Genomic DNA, 23,557 nt, shown 5'->3' with positions numbered 1-23,557 from the left:
TCCAACTTCAGCTCTTTCTATTTGGTTTTTTTGTTTTGTGATTCTAATAGTTTGTTTAATGGTGATTTCTTGGTCATTTTATCAATAAAAGAGAAACGTTGAGCTTCTCAAATCTCAATGTGGATAAAGGACACCATCATGTGACAATTTTTTTCCTCACCCACTCTCCATCATGTGACACGTGCAGTCTAACGAGGGTAGTTTTGTAAATTTGGATTCATTTTCGAAGGTGACTCATGTCTATAGGGAAGGAAACATAACAGCTGATTAGTTGGCAAAATTAACAGTTCAGTTAAAAGGAACGCGGTCTCTTCATTCTTGATTGAGTTAGACATGACTTTTTGGGTGATTGGATAGAACTACCAAGAATGTGCCAACTTACTAAGTTGGTTAAAGTCGATGAGTATTGATACCATGACTTTGGTTCAAAATTCACCTTCACCTACTAATTCCAACACTTTAATTCACTTATTTGTAAAAAATTTAAAAACTAAAAAGTATAGAACTCACAAATTTTCAATTCCCATCAGTGTAACTAAAGGTATATGCCCTTGATCCAATGTATTATATTTAGTATTAATGTAAATTGCTTAGCAAACAAGAAAAAAATATGAAGTTATGTTTTTCATTAACCAGTCATTGATTCCTAAACCACATGCTTCTACATTAGAGATGCTTCGATTCTAGCTTAGTTAAGTAAAGGAGTAAAGAACTCAACTGTGCAACCCATGGTTGAGGCTCCCTGAGACATGACTGTTAGGATTTGAGGAAAAATGCAGATTTTCTAAAGTTCAATTTTCATCCTCTAAGGATTAACACGCACTTTCCTAGAGATACATCCCATCGGTCATGTTGATGGAGAGCCCCAACCCGTTGTTTAAACCACCCCTTAAGATGGGCCAGTGTAACCTAAAGACTTTGATCATTTATTCATATGAGTATTCCCCAAGCAAGCATTGCTGGTATGTGAACATTGCTTACTAATAGATGCAACATTATTACCTAATTAAAGACACAAATGCACCTTTATCATTAAGAGCATATATTAAATATATAATTATAGAATTGGAGTTACTTGCACATAGTGCATTTATATCTTTTGATACTCATTCTTTCTTCCTTTTTCTTTTCCTCCTTTCCTCCTTTTTTGGGTTCACCCCTTTAAAGAGATTTTTTTTTTTTTATATATGCTTTGTGGGGTCAGTAGTTAACAGTTAACATTAGTATAAGATGGGGTTCAAGGGGTTTGAACCTAAGTACTTGGGAACAACCTCCATAAGGTGGTCTTACCCAAGAACAATACTTCCCCAAACTCTAGTTCTCTTGTTTAAATTGGTAAGGAGACATAAAATTGAGAGAGAAAGATTCCTTTTTCATTATAACCTTTATTCCAAAGTGCAGCGAAGGCGTGTAATTTTTTGTTTGTTTGTTTGTTTGTTCAGTTAGACAAATATCGATCCTCAAGTACTAAAGATAGAAAGGAGCTTAACTGCAAGAGCCACCCGTTGAGTAGGAACGAAAGTTGTCCTGAGTGATTTGACAGTCCAAATGGAAGGACAATCGCTCAACGATTTTTTTTTTCTTTTTATAAAGGTTAAAATCACTTATCTTGACATTTTGTAAAAGTTAAAATTTCTTATTTTGGCTTTCGATCCTATATTGTAAGGTCAACCTCGAAGGATATGAACAACCTCCCTCCAAGCACTAGTAAGAATTTCAATATAATTCTATATGTTTGCATAAGTTTTAGACGGAATTCTATTTGATTCCTCTGGCATTACAATTTCAATATAATTTGTACGTAGATCAAATTATTTCTTAAATTGGATTTCACTTGACTGTCGACAACTCCATTTTGTATTATCTATAGAGTAAACGTATCCACATGTTATAAAGTATTTTGATTAAGTTCTTTTCTTTCACTCTTATGTGTCTTTTATCTTACATTTCTTTCCCCGAAAACAATGAGCATCCAACTCTTTTGCCATTTCAAATAGTTGAGTAGGGATGCCTCAACCACAAGAATTCAAAGCTAGTAAATAATTAAGTTTTTCATAAAAATTTACTTTCTCAAGTTTAAATTCTCAATTAAACCCCAACTAACCAATCAAGGATAAAACGAAAAGTCCTTTCCATTGGGACCAGATGCTCTATCACAAGATTTTCGAGTAACTCGTTTTAATGGTTAAGAGATTACCACGTCATCAAAACGATAAAATTTGTTGGTATAAGTTTGAGAGTTCACTGGCCGTCCATTTTCAAATCTTTGATTAGGCCTAAAAAAAGATTTTTTCCTGTTTTGTTATTTTCAAAATCTAATCTAAGGCATGAATATTAAAGGATTGTAGTGTTATCTATTTGGATCTTATACCTACATTATATTCCACCCTATATGATTACTCATTCAATTCAAGTCATATATTTGTGTAGATCATATCCTTTTAGTCAATGTTTGCGGTATCAAAATAGATTGTGTCAATTAAATTGGTAGTTTTTCCAACGCTATTGCTCATCTAGAGTGGGATCTGAGTAATGTTTAAGATATGACACATAGCACAATACTACAGCCAATGCTTGATGTAGTATTTAATATAGGATAATGCTGAAGTAACATTAAAATGTACATCGATTGTACATTCAGATGTGTTGGTGCACACATAACCATATATGCTTTTCATTGAGATACGAGTGAAAAGCATCTATGGTTATGTGTGCACCACCACATCAGAACGTCAAAATCGATGTACATTTCAATGTTACTCCAACACGACTCTTAAATTTATTAAAATGCTTTCATCTAATGATATCAAATGGATAATTAGAACATTATCCCTTTCGTCACACTTAAATTTTTTTTTTTTTTTTCTTTTTGAATTGATAGAACCACTAAATGAGGATTTGAACTCAAGACCTCCGTCTTCTTGAAGTATGATCTTATCCATCTAACCAATCCTTAAATGATACTGTTATAGACACCTCAATTATTACCAAGAGCAACCCGCACCATAGACAATTTTTTTTGTCTTATATGGGTTAAAAGCTTCAAATAGAGATCATTCACATTTGATTAAAGGAAAATCCGGGAGGGACTTTGTTTTTCACGGTGCTTTTCACTATGTTGATGACATAATAATAATTGTTTTTCGTCGAGATACGAGTGAAAAGCATCTATGGTTGTGTGTGCATCACAACATCAGAATGTTAGAATCGATGTGCATTCCAATGTTACTCCAACACGACTCTTAAATCTATTAAAATGCTTTCATCTAATGATATAATTAGAATATTATTCCTTTCGTCGCACTTTTCATTTTTTTTAATTTTTTTAAACTGATAGAGCCACCAAAGGAAGATTTGAACTCAAGACCCCCACTTCTTTAGGTGTGATCTTAGCCATCTAACTAATCCTTAAAGGATGTTGTTATAGGCACCTTAATTATTACCAAGTGCAACCCACACCTTACATAATTTTAAATTCGCTTTGCACTCCATTTGGAAGATTGCACTCCAAAAACAAAAAATATTAAATTCCTTCATTTTAATTTTTTTTTCTTCTTTTCATTGAATCATGCCCATAGAAATTATTACTAGTTCAATTATTTTTGTAATAAATACTTGATTTTGAAATAAGCATTTTTACAATTTACACGAGCAAAGAAGGTGAAACCGTGGGAAGGTGAATAAGTCCTACACCGTGAGATTATTATAATGAAGTACACTTAGTAAGTTAAAATAGAAGTTATTGTTTAAAAATAAAATATAAAAAAATACTAATTTTTACGGTTAGTGTGCAACCAGCAATGAGTGGTGTGCAACTAGTCGATCCCTCTTAAATTTATAATTTAAATATTTATTTATAAAAAATAGGTGGAAAATGAGAGGAAAGTCCAAAAGAATAAGAGTCGACTAACCTTACTAAGGTAGTAAGGATTTCACCCTCACTATTGTCCTTGACCTCAATTTGGGACATCCAAAAACACGATCCAATGCTTCTGGATCGTAGAGGATACAATTCTATGAACATTGAAAAATAAAATCCCAAAAAAGAATAATATTTTATCGTTGAATTTCAATTTTAGTTAGGGAATTATGTGAAAATTCGATAGCCATCCATTTTCAAAACCTTTGTTAAAAAAAAAAAATTGTTTTTTGATTTTATCTGTTTTTTTGGCTGAAACTTAGAGGGCTTTGTTGTTGTTGGATTGGTGAGGTGGTAATCCATTTAGCAAAACAACCCTTAGTAAGGATAAAATCTTTACTAAGTTAGTTAGGAAAATGTTTCTCAAACAATAACGGTTGGAGAATGGAACTTTTCACCCATGTGAATCAGAATTACCTTATAAGAAGGAATTGTCAGAGGCAGTTGGATTCAGTAGATTCCAAACACCTAGGGATTCTCAAATGGAGAAATCATGGCCGTTAGATGGGATAGCGTAGGATTCTCAGTTGAGTACACGTGCTGTGATCTTTTCTTTCCTTCCTTTTTTTATCTTCGCTTTCATGCATGGATTTCTCCTCCAAATATAGAAGACAGAGAGAGAGGAAATCTCTCTCTTTTATTTTTTTTCTTCTTTGGCTTGCTCATACATCGTTGGCAACAAAGGTCACATACCCATCTATTCAAATTTGGTTTTTTCCTGAAAAATTCCAACTAACCAAGAGAGAATGAGAGAAGAGAAACTAAAATTCACTCCATTTTCTTACTTTTCTTTGCATCAGATCTTGTTCGGGATCAATAACTGTTTGAAATCTGAGATGGGTTCTTCTCTGACAAATTGAAACTTCAAGAAAACCCATGACCTTAATGGATTTTCTTTCTCAGATTTGAGCTTTTATTCGGCTTTCAGATCTGGGTTTCTCTTGATTCCTCTGTTTTTTAGTATTTGGGTTGGTTTGGTTTAATCAGATTTGAGCTTTGTTTTGGTTTTATGATCTGGGTTTTCTGTATTTTCTTTGTTGATCACTAAGTAATCAATGATGGTAGAAGATCAAGAACAGAGGCATCTATGCAAATTCTGCAATAAGATCTTCCCTTGTGGGAGGTCTTTGGGAGGTCACATTAGATCTCATATGAGCAAAAATTCAGCTAAACCAAAAGGGAAGCTCAACAACACCAAGAAGATAGCATCTTCTGTTAATGGTGGAGTGTTGGATTTTGAAGATGGTGGTCATGTTGGTTATGGCCTTAGAGAGAACCCCAAAAAGACTTGTAGGCTTTCAGATTCAATCTATAGTACCTTGAGTCAAGGAAAAATCTGCAAAAAATGTGGCAAAGAGTATCAATCATGGAAATCTCTAATGGGTCACATGAGATATCATTCAGAGAGAGATCATATGGTATCTGATAGCTTTGATGATGATTCATCTTTCTCTTTTTCTGAGATTGATCAAGAACAAGAAGAGGTAGCTATGTGTTTGATGATGTTATCTAGAGATGAAAGAATCTGGGGTGGGTTTGATTCGGTTTCTGAGTTTTCTGATACTAATTCAGTTGTTGTTGAAGATAGATCTTTAGGCCTAGTTAAGAAAATTACTAATAAAGAAGATTCTAATGGTGCTCAGATGGTGAAGATGAAGAAACCAAGAGATGAGAAATTGGAATCTATTGCTTGGGACACCGAAAAAGTTCGATTTAAGAGAAAAATATCTGAATTGGAGGTTTTGAGGAATGGGTTCATGAAATTTAACCCGAATGATGAAGATGGAGTTGAGATATCGGATGCCGAATTGGGGAAAGGTTCATACAACAAAAACAGACCCAAGTGTCTTGAAGTTGAATTGGGGAAAGATTTGATCAAGGAAGCTGATGATCAAGCTGATTCAGAATTTGGGAAGTATAATTCCAGCAAAAGAATCAGATCCGATGCTTCGGATTCTGAAATTGGTAGGGTTTCTCGAAAGAAAGGCAAATTCAAGTGTACAACTTGCAACAAAGTTTTCCAATCTTACCAAGCTCTTGGGGGTCACAGGGCAAACTGCAAGAAAGTCCAAATCTGTTTTTCGTCGAATATTGAGAGCAGTGAGAACAACATTGAAACCAATGTTTCTCCTTCAAAGGGTAAGATCATCAAACAAGCAAACAAGAGGAAAAAGACTAAGTATGAGTGCCCAATATGCCTCAAAGTTTTTGCGTCAGGGCAAGCTTTGGGTGGCCACAAGAGGTCCCATACGGTCGAGAACTCTGAATCCAGAGAACCCGAGATTCATGATCTAATTGATCTTAATCTTCCCGCTCCAATTGATGAAGATACTGATGGTCACATTGGGTTTAAGCCGTATTGGGTTGGAAGCAACCATTGATGGGTATGATCTTTAACTGAGTATATAGAAAAGTTGGTGAATTTTATTTCATTAATTCTTTATAGATTCACTACAGAGATACATTTCCATTTGTTGCTTACAGCCTCTAAGTTGGATATGATCTTAATTTCTTCTCTCTTTTCTTTTTTGTTCTGTTTTCAATTGTTCAACTTTCAATCTGATTGATATGTTTCATTCCAACCTTTAATATTGTAATAATTGAATTTTTTTGCATCTTTGTCTGATCTTAGCTCATACTTAATCGAATTCGAATTAAACCCATTGTGTTTAACTCACATTCACTGCTAACTTCTTAAGAACTATCTAAGATTTTGGCTATTGTTACAATGGGTTGAGTGGTTGTTGGGCTAAGCTGAGATGAAACTTTTGGTTGTTTTTTTAATTAAAGAACAATGAATTAAGTCACCTTTGTTACTTGGTACAGATGCTACTTATGATTTTGCTGCTTATGAAGTGAGGGGGGATGTACTAATCTTTTTAATTTTATAAGAAACTTTAAATACATTAGTTTGGATTCTGTTTGGGAAATTAAACTTTATTGGGATTAAAAAGAGATTATAGAGTAGTTGGGCTACTTTGAAATCTAAAAGTTGGATGAAAATAATGGATTTGTGAAGTCAAGAAGCAACAATGTTGATGAACCTCAAAATATTTTATTATACATGAGATGGCATGCGAACTCAAAGTGAATGTTCAGTCACCTACCATAAAACATGACAACCCATCTCACTTCTCTGTGTTGATGTCTTTTTCTTCCCTTTTTTTTTTTTTCATTAACTTAGTACAGTAATACTCACAGATTCTACATTATGAAGGCTTTGCTCCAAACACACAAAACACATGAAGAGAAGTGGTCATAGATCAATTGGGAGTACATTATGACATAATGGTCCTTATCATAAAGTTATTTCCTACATTATTTTTTAATTTACATAAAGAACTTTAACTATTTATATAATATAGTTTCTTTTGGTTCCAATTTCTACAAGCCCTAACTTTTACTATTTTTATATTACTTCCCTATATCTATTTATCTTTCTATGCAAAAACCTATTCCACTTATTCTAGTGTTAAGGGTGGTGTTGGAACACTCTAAGTATTGCTTTTTTAAAAGAATAAAGTTTTAAAAAGTTAGAAATATGAAACTTCGTATATGATTTTCTGTTAATTTAATCTTGTTGACTTTAGACTTTAAAATTTTAAAATGAAAATTAAACTTTGGACCGAAAAAAATATGAATTATCATTGTTTATTTTCTTTTTTGACATTTTTTTTTCTAAAATTTCTCAGATGTCCTTATTTAAATATCTATTTAAAATGTATGCTTAGGAGATTCAGGACTTTGTCTTGCTGGCATGTGTTCATGAGTATACAATACTTTTGGTTCTAATCTCTACAAGCCCTAAATGATTTGTAATTCTCTTGGTCTTATTTTGCCATTTTTATATTTCTTACCTATATCTGCTTATATATCTATATAAATTCTTCTAGTATTAGAGTGGTGTTACACTTTTTAAGTTGGAATTGTTGGTACCAGTGTTTTCGGAGGTGTGCGAGGCTTATACCTCAAGGCGCGTCTCACGATGAGGTGCATTAGAAACGCCTTCAGGTATACGGTTAAAGTAGATAAGGTTTACGCCTCAAACCATTAGGCACCTAAAAGGCATACATCTCACGTTATTTTATTTATTTATTTTTTTTTTACTTCACTTCTTTCTTTCTTTCTTTCTTTTACTTCTACTATATAATAGAATCCGAATAGCCTTACTAAGTAAGGATTTCACCCTCACTAAGGGTCCTTGGATCATCTTATGGCATCCAAAGACATGATCCGATACTTTAGAGTTGTAGAGGGCAAAATTCTATGAACTTTGAAAGAAAACCTCCTAAAAAAAGTTATTTTTCACAATTGAATTTCAATTTTAAGTTTGGGAGTTATGTAGAAGTTTAGGGTCTGTTCTTTACAGAAGCCAGCTCCAGCTCTAGAAGCTGGCTTCTGTAAGAAGTAGAAGCCCAGAACCTGAAAAGTCACATGCAATAGAAGTTTGTTCGTTACAGAAGCACATAAGCCCGAAATTGATGTTCGTTTGACAGCTTTTTATTGTTGGATTATTATAAAATGACCAGAATACCCTTAATGTTGATAATGCACCCATAATGCATAAAAAATTAGCAGAATACCTTAATAAATATATAATTACACTATATATATATATATATATATAATATATATATAATAAATTTATATTAAAAAATTATAAAAATAATTATTTTAATAAATTTATAAATTTTATAATTCTATTGAAATTTCGATAGCATCTCCTCTTAAAAATGAACATATGATAAAAAAAATATTTGCATAATATACAATTTAACATCCACATAAAGATGAAAGGTGTTTTGGTAATAAAGTAGTGATGATGAATTGCTTTTGGTAATTCCATTTTATTTTTTAAGGTTAAGTTTGGTTGAAAATTTAATTAAAGATGAAGGGTATTTTGGAAGATGAAGGGTATTTTGATAATAAGTAAAAATGAAGGGTATTTTGATAATTTTATTTTATTTTTAAGGTTAAGTTTAGTTGGAAATTTGATTAAAAATGAAATGTATTTTGATAATTGGTAAAGATGAAGGGTATTTTGATAATTTTATTTTATTTTTTAAGGTTAAATTTGGTTGAAAATTTAATTAAAGATGAATGGTATTTTGGAAGATGAAGGGTATTTTGGTAATTCACTTCTATTTTTTAAGATTAAATTTGGTTGAAAATTTGATTAAAATTAAAGGGTATTTTGGTAAAGTCGAAGGGTATTTTGATAATTCATTTTTCTTTTTTAAGGTAAAGTTTAGTTGAAAATTTGATTAAAGATGAAGGGTATTTTTGGAAGATGAAGGGTATTTTGGTAAATATGAAGGGTATTTTAGTAATCTCATTTCTTTTTTAAGGTTAAGTTTAGTTGGAAATTTGATTAAAGATGAAGGGTATTTTGGTAATTATACTTGAACTGTTTTATGTTTTTTGCTTCCAACAAAAGCCATTGAAGAAGCCCCTCTTGCGTGACTTCTTTTAAGAGCTACTTTTGGGTTTCAATTGAAATTTACAAGAGCCAAAAAAGCATAAACGAACATCATTTATCTGACTTTTTTGGCTTAAAAGCAAAAAAAACTGGCTCCTGAAGCTGAAAAGAACAGGGCCTTAGTAGTTGTCCATTTTCAATACCTTGGATCAAGCTTAAAAGAAATTATTTTTTGAAAAAAAAAATTGGATTTAAAATTTTCAGAAAAAGAACTTATAGGGCTGTAATGTTGGATTGCTTATATGGTAATCCATTTGAGCAAAATGACTCTTAGTAAGACTTAAAATTAGTAAGGAAAATGTTTCTCTACACAATATACTTAGAAAATATAAAATATTAATATATTGAAAGAAAATCGTTGAGTTGAACGATCTTATAAATAATTTGTTTTACAACATTTAGTACCATATAAACGAAGTTATTAAAAATAATATTTTATTAGTATTGTTGTAATAAACGTAAAATAGTTAGTTATTGGAGAAACTTTCAACTATTCAAAGAGAAAATATTTCTATTTTACTAATATGCTAAATAATAATATTTATTATTTATTTGTAAAGCATCAAAACTTGAAATTCAATTGTGTGGATTTGAAATTTAGAGATGTGTGATGATTATCCTAATTTTTAATTTTTGAATACTAATTATTTTAAATATTATATTATTTATTTTAAAAAATCATGCATGTGAGGATTACACTTTACGCTTTGAAGCTTACACCTTGAGGCGTTATCTAGTAGAACACCTTGCCTCACACCTTAGTGTCTGCGAACATTGGTTGGTACACTCTTTAAGTATTTTTTTTATAAAAAAAAATTAAAGATTAAAACTTAAAAAGTTAGATATATGGAATACGAATGTGATTTACATTTTAATTTAATTTTGTTGAATTTATTAGTTAGAATTGAATTTTAAACTCTGAATTTTAGAATGATAAATTATAAAGAATCTGTGGTGGAGTGACCTCAAGATTGTACCTCATATCACACATCTTGACGTGAAAGTGTGTGGGAACCATGATGCTTTTTGACTTGTACCCTGAAGAAAAACATTTATGGTTCTTACCCACTTTCAAGGCAAGATGTGCGCTATGAGGTACAATATTAAGGTCACTTCAGCATTATTCAAATATGAATTATCATTGTTTATCTTCATTGTTTGACATTTCTTTTTTTCTAAACTTTCTATTATGCATTTATCCAAATATCTATCTAAAATGTATGCCTAGGAGATTCAGGATTTTGGCATGCAAGGGTATTTTAGTCCTTAAAACAGGTTCTGCAGGTGGAAACATGAGGGTAATTTGGTAAATTTGTGGTTTCTCTTTTTCTTATACTGTGCTGAAATATATGTCAACATTGAAGAGTTGTTTTGGCCAATTGGAAGTAACTCTAGTCAATAAAAAAGAAGAAAATAAAAATGTGGTACTCTCCATGGACCTTTTGTAGTCAAACTGATGATATACCCCTTGACTTTGGTTTTGCATGAGAGACAAAATTAAATGACCAAACCACCCTTATTCAAATTCATGCCTCCAACCCCACCTCTTCCAAAATAAATAAATCCATTTTCTTCACCTTCTTTGGTTATTACTTAATTGGAAGTCGTTTTGTAACTAATGCATTGAATTGCTTTGATTTTGTCACTTTTCTTATCCTTATTTGTTTATCTTATTTTCAATATTATAATTAGTAAAAGTTAAGTTAGTTGAGCCAAAGTCATTTTATTTATTTATTTTTTAATTATATTTTTTTTCTAACATTTTTGCTATTATAAAGGGAAAATGGTGGGTATTATTGTTGCAAATCTATATTAGTTAGTTTTTTTTTTTTTTTTAAATTACAAAACCAAATCCTCTTAAGAAGACCTATCAATATAGTAGGAATATTTATTTAGAATGATACAAAATAAAAAATATTTTTTCAAAAGAGAGATTCTATTGGGATAATTACTTTTGCTAACACCACCACAATTCGTAGGTAAATCACCAAAGAATTAACACATATTTAGAATGTTGTTAGTAAGAGTAGGTGTGGTAATAGAAATGTGCAACAACAAGATCTCACAATTTTAAGGAGTTATTATTCTAGCACAACGTGCATTGGATTCTTCCATTTCCTAAGTATATTAAATGACATTACATAGTATATATCATTAAAAATAATCTATTTATAATATTATAAAATATAAAAAATATTTATATTATTTAAAATTCTCTTGACAAGTAATAAAATAAAATAAAAAATAATCTTGTATTTGAATTAATTCCTAGCCCACAGATCTAGTGGGGAGTAGCTCATCATCGAAGTTAGAGGTTCAAATAGGTTGTTTTGCTAAAACAAACTATTTCGAGTATCTTAGGGCTAAGAAAGACCGAGAAACCCATATCCCAATAGAGGTAAATTTTCAAGGATTCTTTATCCCAAAAAGCACGTGCATAGCACGTCTAAACCCAAGATTCAAAATTGACACTCTGATTTGTACAAAAGTATGTGTGAATAATCCTCAAACATTCTCAGCTTCAAGTTAGACCCATTATTTAAAATCTTAAAAAAATTAGAGGGAATTACTTAAAAGACGTTGGCAAGAGGGATTTATTTCTAAATAATCCCTAAGTTGTACAGTAACTTGATAGAGCATTTAGTAGATTTTTTATTTCTTAATAGTCCCTCATTATTGGTAAATCACCACTTTTTTTATTTACTGTCAAGTTCACCCTTTTTTATTTATTGTTGAATTCATACTTTTTTATTCACAATTTTTGTTGTCAAACTCACCACCATTTACTGTCGAGTTCAACACTTTTTATTTATTGTTGAACTCAATGTTTTTTATTTAATGTTGTGTTCACCAATATTGAAATAAAAAAGTGGGGAACTCAACATTGGTCAAATCCACCCATTTTCAAATTTCGAGTTTTTCAACTAAAATACATGAAAAGATGGATTAAAATTTAAGATAAAGACTTATTTAAATGATTTTAACCCCAAAGAACCATTCTTGATCAATTTCATCTAAATTTTAAGGAAAAAGAAAAAGTTGAAAAAGTCCTAGTTTTTTTTTTACAAACATCTTCAAAATGTTTGAAGAAGTTCTTGAAATATGATTCTTCTCTCTTCTTCTTAAATTCTTTCTAACGGAATTTAGTCTCTGAAATCCGATAGAGATGTCAAAAAATCAATTTTTTTATATAAAAACAATTTGTTATAACTGTTAAGATATTCAATCGTGAGAAATGTGGGAGATGAGGTCCAGGGAGTGTTAAGAAAATTAAAGTTTACTAAATGGACTATTAAGAGACTGCCCAAAATGTATGGACTATTAAAAAAAATCCCCTCTACCAAGGTCCTTAATGTAATTTTCCCCAAAAAATTATCTAATGGACCTATGAGACCATTTATATTTCTAAATATTGCTTTACTTTTTGGCAGTATTTCCAAGATAGCCTACTTATAATTATTTTTCTTTTTTAATGTTCCCATCACCTTAAAACTTTAGTTTTAAGTACCAAAAATACTCCTTTCTCACTTATTTGACTTGTCTGCGATTTTTAATGGAGAGTGCAATTCATCTAAAACAATTTGCAACAGTGAATGAGGAATGAGTGATACGTTCATAATTTTAAAGGTTTAGATATAATTTTATTTATTTATTTAGTTATGACAATGATTAAAAAGCAAAGCACCCTATTTTCATAGATTTTTTTATTTTCAAAATTTTGTGATTAACACTAAATAGATCTTTTGAAGTACAAAAAATGTATATATTAATGGCTAAAAGGACAAATGGATGAAACTTTATAATTAAGTCCTCAAAATTATTAATAGATCATTATTATCATGATAAACATTTGTAATTGATAAAGAAAAAGTTATATCTAAATCTTTAAAAGTATAAATATGTCATTTTCATTTATCTTTCAGTATTAAATAATCAGCCTAGATTGCAATTCACATTAAAAAAATCGAATATGTTAAAAGAAATGAGAAATGTGTATTGTTAACATAGTCAGAAAGTCAGAGTACGGGTTTAAAACGACAAAGGAAAATTTTGAAAAAAACATTAAAAAATAAAATAAAAAATAAAAAAATATTAAAAATTAAAAAAAAATATATATCTAATGAAAATTCATAAAATCAAGTTATTATCATCAAATCTCATATTTTTTACATTTATGAATTATTAAATTCTATTATATATTAAATCCCATATTTAAAAAAAAAAAAAAAAAGAGAAAGTGTTTAATTTTTTTTCTTGTAAAAAAATGGGAATAAAATGATGTTTTCTTTTACAAATGAAAAAGTCTAATTTTTTTAATCGTTTTAAATATCAGATGTACAAGATACACTTTTTTTAAAAAATATGCCATTTTTGTTAGGGTAATTATAAAAGCACCTTACGAATTAATAATGGCAACCCACACATAACTGAATTATTTTATCTTATATGGGTTAAAATATTTGGAATGAGATGAGTTTTGATGATGATGATTTTTCTTTAAAAAAAATCAATCTATTCCGAAATTTCTAAATCCCATCAAAATTGGTTTATATAAAAATGAACGATTTATAATTCTTGAACTTGTTTTGATAGAATTAGAAGATTTAGGATGAACTGATTTTTTGTGATAGAAATCATCCTCACTAAAAATCGGTTTATTCCAAAATTTTTAACTCATATAAGACAAAATAATTCAGTTACATTGGCGGGGTGCTTTTGTATTACCTTTTTATTACTAAGGGGTTTTTAGAAATAAGATCTCTTCCGCAGGGTGTATTAATTAATATTGCGACACAAAGAGCAGCCCCCCTCTCCCCCGTCCGAAACATTCTCCACTAGAGAAGAGAGAGTGGAAAGAAAGCAGCCTCTGTCTGTCTCTCTCTCTCTCTGAAATCTCTGATGTTCATCGATGGATTCCAACATATGGTCTGAAATACAACAGCATCCACCAAACCCTAACCCTAACCCATCAGCCGACCCATACGCCCAATTCTACAATGCACACCACCAGTCCTCTCATCCCCATTACCCTTACTACCCTTCGCTCCAACCTCAAAACCCTAATTACACACCCCAAATTCCATCTACCCTATTCGACTCTAATCTTCGACCGCCAGATATTGACTCTTATGCGACCATAAATTCCTATAACCCTCCCCATGTAGTAGGTTACGAACCTCAGTCGACCGTTGCGTACGGTCACCACTCGACGCAGGTGGGTGGGGGTTCGTTGTTGGAGGCGAATTATTATCAGGACCCATCCATTGTGCAGAATTTGTCTGCGAAGGAGGCTATTCGGCAGTACGGAGCTGACCCTGCTACTTATGCACCTGTAAGTGTTCTTGTCACCTCAAACCTGTTAAGGTTTTTGTTTTTCTTATTTGTGAAATTTGGGTAGTTTGAAATATTGGGTTTTGTTTTAAACAAAGCTGTATATTTTATTTCTTTCTTTCTTTCTTCTTTTTATTTTGTGTGTGCGAAATTTGGGTAGTTTGAGTATTTGGGATATTGGGATTTTGTTTGAGATTAATGGATTCAAGTTGGAATTGTGTTTTGTTTTTATTTATTTTTTAATTTTTAATATGGTCAATTTTTTTTTTTTTTATTTTAAATTTATCTGATTTTGCATATATTAAGTTACCAGAGCACTTATCTTTGAGATTGATTGATGGAAGATGAAATTTTAGGTTGTTTATTACATGAGAGTATGTGTTATTCATGCATCAGTGTGAGATGTTTCGTTGATTTTGAAATTGATTGAGTTTCTTTACTTGTGTTGTATGGGAATTAGTGTGTTTCTGAATAATTTTGATTATTGTGTTTTTTTTATTAGTAAGGGGAATGTATAAATTGGTGCTTGTTTCTTTGAGGACTCCTCGTCCTCTTATCAAAATATTTTCACTTATCAAAAAAAAATTATTGCGTTTTTGGGTTGAAGGTAGGGTTGTCAACGGATAGTAATTGAATCAAATATATGAATATCTGAATCAGAAATTTTTTCCTGATATCCGAATTCGAATTCTAAATCTAATGGATATCAATAAGCAATATCCGAATTCGGATCCAATTAATCTTTTGGACATCTGTAAATATCCGATTCGTTGCCCAAAAAAAACCCTAGAAAAAGAAATTTCCTTCATCTTCAACCTGTACTACAAACCTTTGATTTCTTTTGTCAAACCAGACATTTAAAAAAAGGAGAAAAACCTAGAGGGGATGGATTTGGGGGAGAAAATTAAAGGTTTTTTTGGGCTTGGGTGCTAAAATCAAGGGTTTTTTGGCTTGATATGGAAGTTGAGGGGATTTGGGGGAGAAAAACCAAGGGGTTTTGCTTGAGGTCAAAGATGACAGGTTATCGAGGAGAAAAATCAAGGGTTTTGCTTGAGGTTGAAGATGATAGGTTTTTAGGAGAAAAATCAATGGTTTCTTGGGAATAAGTTGAAGATGAGGAAGTTGAGAGGAAAGATAAGGGGAGTTTGGCTTGATGTTGAGAGAGAGAGAGAGAGGACTTGCCTCTGGAGCCACTGGAGAAGACAATGGCTGGTCAGAGAAAATTGCTCGCCATCTCTCCCATCCTTGCTTTCCGATTGAGAATGGAGAGATTGAAGAAGGGCGCAAGAATGATTAAAACATTATTTTTTAGTGAAAAAAATGTATTTTATTAAATAAACATAATTATTATTTATATTATATTTCAAATCAGGTATACCAATATCTGAATTCATATCCAAAATCTTATCGAATATTAAAAAAAATCCGAATCCGGATCCGATATTTTCGGATAATATCTGATTTTTTGAATATGGATTCAAATTCTGATTCGAATTTTGACTATCCATTGACATGCCTAGTTAAAGGTGATTTGCCTTTCAACGTATCCTTGATGTTGATGTTTTCATTACTATTTGGTTGGAGTAAGTGTTTAGTGCGTCATCCGTTGCCTTGTCCAAGTCCTTCTCACTCGCATTCTCTTTATCGAATACTTCGTGAATGGAATCTCCCAACTTGTAAGTAGAAATCTGGGCGGGTAGCTTTCTTGCTAGTTGAAGGTCTCTTTTGGTTGCTTAAAGGCATCCTCGCAGAAGAAGCCATGTTTATTAAGTTAAGAGTAATAAACTATACTTTCCTTGGTCCTCTGGGTCTTTGTAACTAGTTGAGTTGCCTGCCTGAAAATGCTTTCAATTTGCCTTTTAGACGTCTCATCTGCTCTTGCCTTGTGTTAGCTCAGGCATGCTTCGCTTCCTCTTGCTTAATGGCATCCCTTGTAGCTTGTTTTTTTTTTTTTTCAAAAAAAAAAAAAAACTACTCTCCTGCAAGTTCAAGACTGGCTTATGTCTTGAACACCCCCCTCTCTTTTTTCCTCTTTGGTTTATTCTTTGTCTCGTCTTTTTGTTCGGATTTGTAGCTAGAGTTGAAGATTTGATCATTATTTTATTAGTTCATGTTATTCATTATATTTATTTATCCTTTAATTGAACAGTATTATTTCTTGCCGTTGATTGAGTATTTGATTGGATTAAATCGGCTGCTTTATGTGTGATAAGTGTTCTCATAAGGGTATATGGTTGAAACCACAAGTAATTTATGGGATGATCGATACGTTTCTTTTAATATTTTTCTTATAGCTAAGCTTGTTTTTAATGAGTTCATTAACTCGGTGCTGGCGGGATTTAAACCCAAGTCTCTAGTATCATCACCCAAAGACTTTACCAACTAAGTTAGTTGACACCTGCAATGATTAATATGTTTCTTATCTGTTGATTTATATTTTTGAAACATATTGTGTATTCCCTCAACTTGCAGCCATGCCTACAAGTAGAATCCTTTTCCACAACAGCTCTTTCTTAAATCTTAATAACTTCTCAAAACAAATGAATTCATAATCATAGCATTCCAAAGGCCATTAACATTCACAAGTATTCCCTTATATGACTATGGCCTTGACTTTGTATTCTTAAACCAACTTGAGTTAAAGACTTCTAAAAAATTCTACTAGCACAAAACTCTAAAGAATCTACCGACTTTACTTTGATATCCTACTAAACCCTTCATGTGATATTCTTCATGAAAGATGGATGATGTGATTTTTGTACCAATGTAGTTTACGCTTCTCCTAGCCAAGACCACAATTCCTAAAACCTAGGTCCTGGATCATGATTTTGTTATGCTTTTATCTAAAATATGAGTATGCCGCATTAGGTTCGTGAAATTAGTTTGGATATAGTGTCCTATGCGTGTGCTTTTAAAAAAAATATATGTTATGGTCATTGTGTTTCGGTACTTTGTAGGGTGGTATATGATCTTGTTGTTTGACTGATGGAGAACCCCTTATGGGGAAGATAAGAGGTTTTCAACCCTTCTATGAACTTGCAATATGAATTACAACATTTTTGTTTTGCTTTGGTTGCTTAACTAATCAAGTGGAATAGTTTCTGTTTTAAAAGTTTCTTAGACAATTGACATTAGCTTCCTGATAAAATATCCTGATTACATCTTCCAATGATTCCCTTCTTTCTCATATCATCTGTGGAGCATGCTGTTGAGTTAGATGCCTTGAATTAGGGTCTCGGTAGGTACTATTCATCAAACACCCAACCTGAGGGTCATGAGGATAATATGGAATTTTTGGGTTTTGGAAGAGTTGGTTTTGGATTTGGAAATTTACAGTTTATAAGTCAGGGCTGTAATCATTTTCAAGCATGGTGAAACTTACCTTTCTCGTCCATGGAGATATTTCTGAACCATGTCAAATTTTTGTTTCTTGATTTTTTTTTCATTGCATACATTGGCAGGGCTAGGGATTTCTCTCACACATGCAGATCTACAGCTCATCTGACCATGTTGAGAGGATCTCTTAGTATAACTAAAGGACCATCCAAAAATACACAAAAAAGTATGTCCTCCGCCATAGCATCTTTTCTAGTTTAACATTTTTTTGTGATAGGTTTAAGTGAGAAGACGGGAATTTGATCCCAGGTCTGTCGTGTACTACTACCACACAGACTTTACCGCCTCACCTTGAACTTTCAATACAGGGTTGTGAACACTTTCTGGTAAACTTTTTTCAACCTCATAATAACTTAAGAATGTGATCCTTATTCCTTACCCCCTTAATTTATTTTTTTGTGGACACAACCCCAACTAAACATTGTGTATCTTAGCTAAAATGTTCATGTTAGACATGGCCTCCCCTACAATGATTCTAATTTTCTTCCTCAATCCCCAACAATACAAAGTGCAGAAATTTGCCACTAGAAGTTCCCTCCAGTGATGAGCAGTCTACCTGTTGATTCTTCAAAGGCCTGCAAACTTCTTTTGAACACTTCATGCCAAAGATGAGAAGATCCATTTCTTAACTTTGTATAGTGCAGTCTATTATAAGCTGATGGAAACTTTCTCCCTCTAATCTGCATCTCATGTTATTGATTACCTAAACATGTTAAAAGTTTTACGAGTGAAGTTTATCAAAATTGCTGTTGGGGGCCGCATAACAAGAAATATTAGTGGTGTGTGGGTTGTGTGTGATGATTGGAAATTTTGCAATTAGAGCTGAATGGATTATAGCAGAATGAGTATGAATGGATTTGCCTCTCTAAGAAGCCTGACCTATAATCATTCTGAAGATTGTGTAGTGGGAAGATATATTCCTGCATCAGCAGTTCAGTGATTTTTATCTCTTGGCAACAATCTTGAGATTGCAAGTGAATAAATTCATTGAATCAACAGTCTAAAGGTCTTAGGGATCCATCTGTAATGTTGAAAATGACATATGCGGTATTGGAAGCAGAAGTTGCAATATATGAATGAAATAGGAGAAGTGGAGATATGTAACGCCTATTAAGTGATTTGAATGCAGAGGTCTGTGGTACCCTGGTGGAATGGAAGACAAGATGTATATAAAGGTTGGGTTTTAGCTTTTTTGTTGAGAATGACACTAGTGCATCATCTCTCATAGACTACCAGATATTCACCGAAAGTCTGTGGGGATAACTTGTTTTCATCTTCATAACGGTTCAGATTAAGAGTGATGGTAAGTTCAAATTCTTCTGGGTGGCCTGATGAAACTATCGAACTTGTGTCTCTTTATTTGCAAATGGATTCTTTAAGGGGAAAATGGTATGGGAATGAAACACTAGTGGAGAACGAACTGTCTTCATAGAAGGGGGTCCAAGTGTTAATTTGATGCTGGACAGTTTGAAGACTAGTCAGTAGTATTTCAAAGTAGCTTCTGACTGATGCTGAAGAGGTGAATGGGGGAACCAATTTTTGGGGTGGTGAAACTCCGAACCATCTAGATTAGGTTAGGTGTTCTATATAGTTCTTTAGAAGGATTAGTGATAGACCATATTTTTAATCATCAATAAACCCTATAGAAGATTGTAGTAAATTGATGAGTAGGGTATCGTTATTGGCCGGCGATTGCGGGTACTCCTATTCTAAAGAGTCATAACAAATTTTAGTTAGTTTAATTGACAAGTTGGAAACAAACATATTACACAAATTTAAGGGGATTTCAATTTTGGGGATTTGGATTTAAAAATAAAAAATAAAAAAAAATAAAGAAATAATAAAAATTAAAGAAATAAATATTTACAATTGATCATTTTCTCTCACAATTCAGAAAATCAAATTCATTCAATGACTAATTAAATTGCTTCAACATAGATAACGAATTTCATGCCTTAATTACATATCCGAATTGAATCAAAGTGCAAGCCTAAAGAGATCATGCATCTTATAAATTCCTTCTTAGATAAACCCTAGGATTTTGGAAAAGTCCATCACCTAGTTATTTTGATTAAACAATCAAGTTAATACTCAGTGTATCCTTACAACTTCTTAAACAAATCATTAAAATTAAAAAGAAGTTATGATTCAATAACTTACGCCTCAAACCTATGGAAAAGTCCATGGCTAAAGAACATTCAATTTCAGATCACAACCATTGTTCATAGTTTTTACCACTTTTAAATCATATTCCAAATAAATTAGGTGATTAGAGATACAATTATGGCTTCAATGACCGTTAATATCAAAGTTTTCAATATGACCGAACTGAAAATTCAGCATACATAATTAAAATTCATTGATTCATGTGTCTATATATCACCAATCCGAAAACATCAATTAATGAATCTGAAAGTCACTAACTCATTGAATTAAAAATTTCCAACTTAAGAATCCAACAAGATGTTCTTTAATCCAATAGCAACCAGGGTTGAAATAATAAAAATAAATAAAAGTCATAAGGGTTACACTTTTTAACACAATCAAAGAAGTTTGAGATGTGTTGGTGGTGATGTTCCTCACGGCGATGATGTTGATGATTGAAAACGAATACAAGCAGCAACGTTATAAACTTCTTGGCAATAACGTTGCTGAAAAATTTCAGCAACTTCTCCTTCTTCGCAGCAACTCGTTGGCCCCTAGTTCCCCAAGTTTTTCAGCCACTCTTTACAAAAGAAAAGATTAAAATAAAATAATAGAGAGAGAGAGATCTTTTTCAAGCCTCTTCTTTTTTTTCTTCTACACATTATTTTTTTTCCTTCTTAGAAGCCTACAAAATCTCCTAAAAATATTCTAAATCTTATCCTCCAATAACAATATGAAAATCTGACTAATTAAGGAAAAATTATTAAAAATAAAATAAAGTCCTAATATAATTAGGAAAGTGGTGTTTTTAGTTGGAATTTTTGTGCACTAGATTTGGAGACTTTCGAAAATAAACCTCGTCAAATCCGTGTCAAATTTGTATCAAATTCGCGTCAACAGTGTACGTGCAGCAATTTCAAACCCGGTTTTGACCTTGATATAGCCATTATCTCTCAAAACTCAAAACACGAAAGTTGTAGATCTTTTTCTCAGTGTTCCATAGCATTTTGAATCATCTCAATCGGAGTTCGGATGAGAGAGTTGTGCCCAGATTATGAAGCGAGGTCCAAACTGTCCAAAATCGTTCAATTAATTTCGTTTTGCACTTAACACCTCCATTTGCATCCTAAATCAAAATAAAAGAATAATGAGTACATTTAGGCACTAAATATGTATAAATGACTAAATATTAAAGGAGAAAAATATGATATTTTGCATTCTTATCAATTAGTGTACAAGTTATTTTAGGGGATAAAGATATGCTACAAGAACTATTTGTCCAACATTGTGTGGGTGTATGGTTGAGTACACTCTTAACAAAACCAACCAATATTCCTGGGGAGCTTCTAGTGCCCACACCAACTTTTGTTAATGCCACCCCAAGATGTGTGCTAATTCTTTGGTGATTTACATATGAATTGGGGTGGCATTTGCAATAGTTGTTGTGGCGATAGAATCTCTTTTATTATTATTATTATAAAAGTATGGTGATGTCATTCTTCTGCACATGGATTGTGAAAATGCATGTATTCCTTGAATCCACATCCCCATTTTGGAATTTTATAGCATTTTACATATACAGATATCTACAGATTTAGTATTTTCTGGTCAAGTGAGGTCCTTTGAGTACTGACAATTTTTTCTTTTCTCTATTCCTTGTATGGATGGGCTTTTTTGCTTCTTTCAATAGTTTTATTAGTCAAAAAAAGAAAGAAAAAGAAAATAATAAGTTCTACTTTTGTTTATGTATTATTGTGTATTTACTGAACTTTATAATGTTGAGAAATGACTCGCCCGTGGTTACTGACAGGCTGGAATAAGACCTCCAAATGGGACGGAGCCTTTGGTGCCAGCATATCCAAATCCAACTTTCTGGACTAACCCAGTGGTTCGGCCTCCTTTCAACAATGCCATAAGGCGGGGACCAAAGAAAACCAAAGTTGTACAATCTGCATGGTGTGAGATCTGCAAGATTGATTGTACTAGCAAGGATGTTCTTGACCAACACAAATTGGGAAAGAAACACAAGAAGAACTTGGAGAAGTTAGAAGAATCCAATAAAAACACCAGTACTTTCGCTAACCGGAGAGCAAATAATCCCATAATTGGCCCACCAGAAAATCCATGTGGTGATGTTCAACAAAGGAAGAAACGTGCCTCATTGGCACCTGTAGTGGAGGAGGACGTAGAGACAAAGAGACGAAAGCTTTTAGAAGGTGGGGCGCTGGCAGAGGCAGTTAAGGTTTGTACAATTTGCAATGTGGTGGTCAACAGTCAGACTGTTTTCGATTTTCATCTTTCAGGACAGAAGCACGCTGCGATGGTGAAGAAACAAGCGGAGAATGGTGGAATGGCCGCAGCGGTGTCTGGCTCCCAGGTGTATACTGCTGCCTGAAAATACTGATCACTGTTACCATTTTTATTCATCTTAGTGGGAATGATTTGGTGTCTTGGATCATCTGTTTGCCCCTAATTAGAAAGATCATTGTAACCCATTTCCTTTATGTTACTCATTAGATCAATACTTCCTTCCAACTGATTTCTTGGAAAAGAGGGTTCTAATTTAACGCATCTGAGTGTGCAAATACCATACATGGGGTTTAGACACACACCCCTCCACCTTTTTGGTGAATATTTGAGATACCCGTGTTTTCAAACTGATGACACATCCCCCTTGATCTCTTTCTACTCTGGAAGATTTAACGAAAATGATTTAAACTCTTTTAAGCATGCTTGGCGGTATCGCCCAAATGTGGCCCCTCCCATTAGTAACGGTAAAATGTGGGGGAAAAAAACAGGCGTAGTAAGGAGTGATATTTTGGTGGGTTTTCAGAAAGGAAAAGACGAGGATCCATTCTAAATATGAGCAGTAGTGGGTTTTCAGGAAGGGTTCCTTCCAGCAAAGGAAATCTTTTTTGCAACTTACAACCCTGGATTTTAGCCATCAAAATCTACTTGGTGAGGTGCCATTTGAGCTTTCATGTTTTTCTAACTTGCAATGTCTCTCATTAGAACATGTCCTCCGATGGGATTCCAGCAACAAATGGACTTCCCAGGTAGAGCTCGGCAGCTGTTCTAAATTTTTTCATCTTTTACATTTTCCATAAACCACGCACCGGTAAAGTTTTGTAGAGATCTTGTGGTGTTACCACCAAGCACTCGCAAAACAAAATACCACAAAATTTTATCATTGCAAAATACCATCATTGTAAAATGTAATATTTTACGACATTTTGTAATGATCATATTTTACGATATGTCTTAAGTTGTCACCCTATAATACAGGA

General features: G+C 32.6%; 2 protein-coding genes across 2 annotated transcripts; both read left to right on the top strand.

The window, feature by feature from the left end:
• Nucleotides 1-4,523: 4,523 nt before the first annotated feature.
• LOC147401335 (zinc finger protein ZAT9-like) lies at nucleotides 4,524-6,937 on the top strand. Its single transcript, XM_086442586.1, has one exon. The coding sequence runs from the start codon at nucleotides 4,975-4,977 to the stop codon at nucleotides 6,298-6,300; it is 1,326 nt and encodes a 441-aa protein (XP_086298712.1). The 5' UTR covers nucleotides 4,524-4,974; the 3' UTR covers nucleotides 6,301-6,937.
• Nucleotides 6,938-14,202: 7,265 nt separating this feature from the next.
• LOC147401334 (uncharacterized) lies at nucleotides 14,203-22,858 on the top strand. The gene is made up of 2 exons (XM_086442585.1): nucleotides 14,203-14,730; nucleotides 22,081-22,858. Exons 1-2 carry the CDS (start codon nucleotides 14,308-14,310, stop codon nucleotides 22,663-22,665), a joined length of 1,008 nt encoding a protein of 335 aa, XP_086298711.1. The 5' UTR covers nucleotides 14,203-14,307; the 3' UTR covers nucleotides 22,666-22,858.
• The last annotated feature ends 699 nt before the right edge of the window (nucleotides 22,859-23,557 follow it).

Source organism: Akebia trifoliata, chromosome 5, assembly GCF_017979445.1.
Source record: "Akebia trifoliata isolate Shusen 1 chromosome 5, ASM1797944v1, whole genome shotgun sequence".
NCBI classification, from domain to species: domain Eukaryota; kingdom Viridiplantae; phylum Streptophyta; class Magnoliopsida; order Ranunculales; family Lardizabalaceae; genus Akebia; species Akebia trifoliata.
Note: the sequence above shows the minus strand (reverse complement) of the source record. Positions and strands in the feature narration are given on the sequence as shown.

Excerpts from the sequence above, each read along its gene's own strand:
- LOC147401335 (XM_086442586.1), top strand. The coding sequence starts at position 4,975 with ATGATGGTAGAAGATCAAGAACAGAGGCATCTATGCAAATTCTGCAAT.
- LOC147401334 (XM_086442585.1), top strand. The coding sequence starts at position 14,308 with ATGGATTCCAACATATGGTCTGAAATACAACAGCATCCACCAAACCCT. Across the intron at positions 14,731-22,080 it reads ACCCTGCTACTTATGCACCT|GCTGGAATAAGACCTCCAAA; the intron begins GTAAGTGTTCTT and ends GGTTACTGACAG.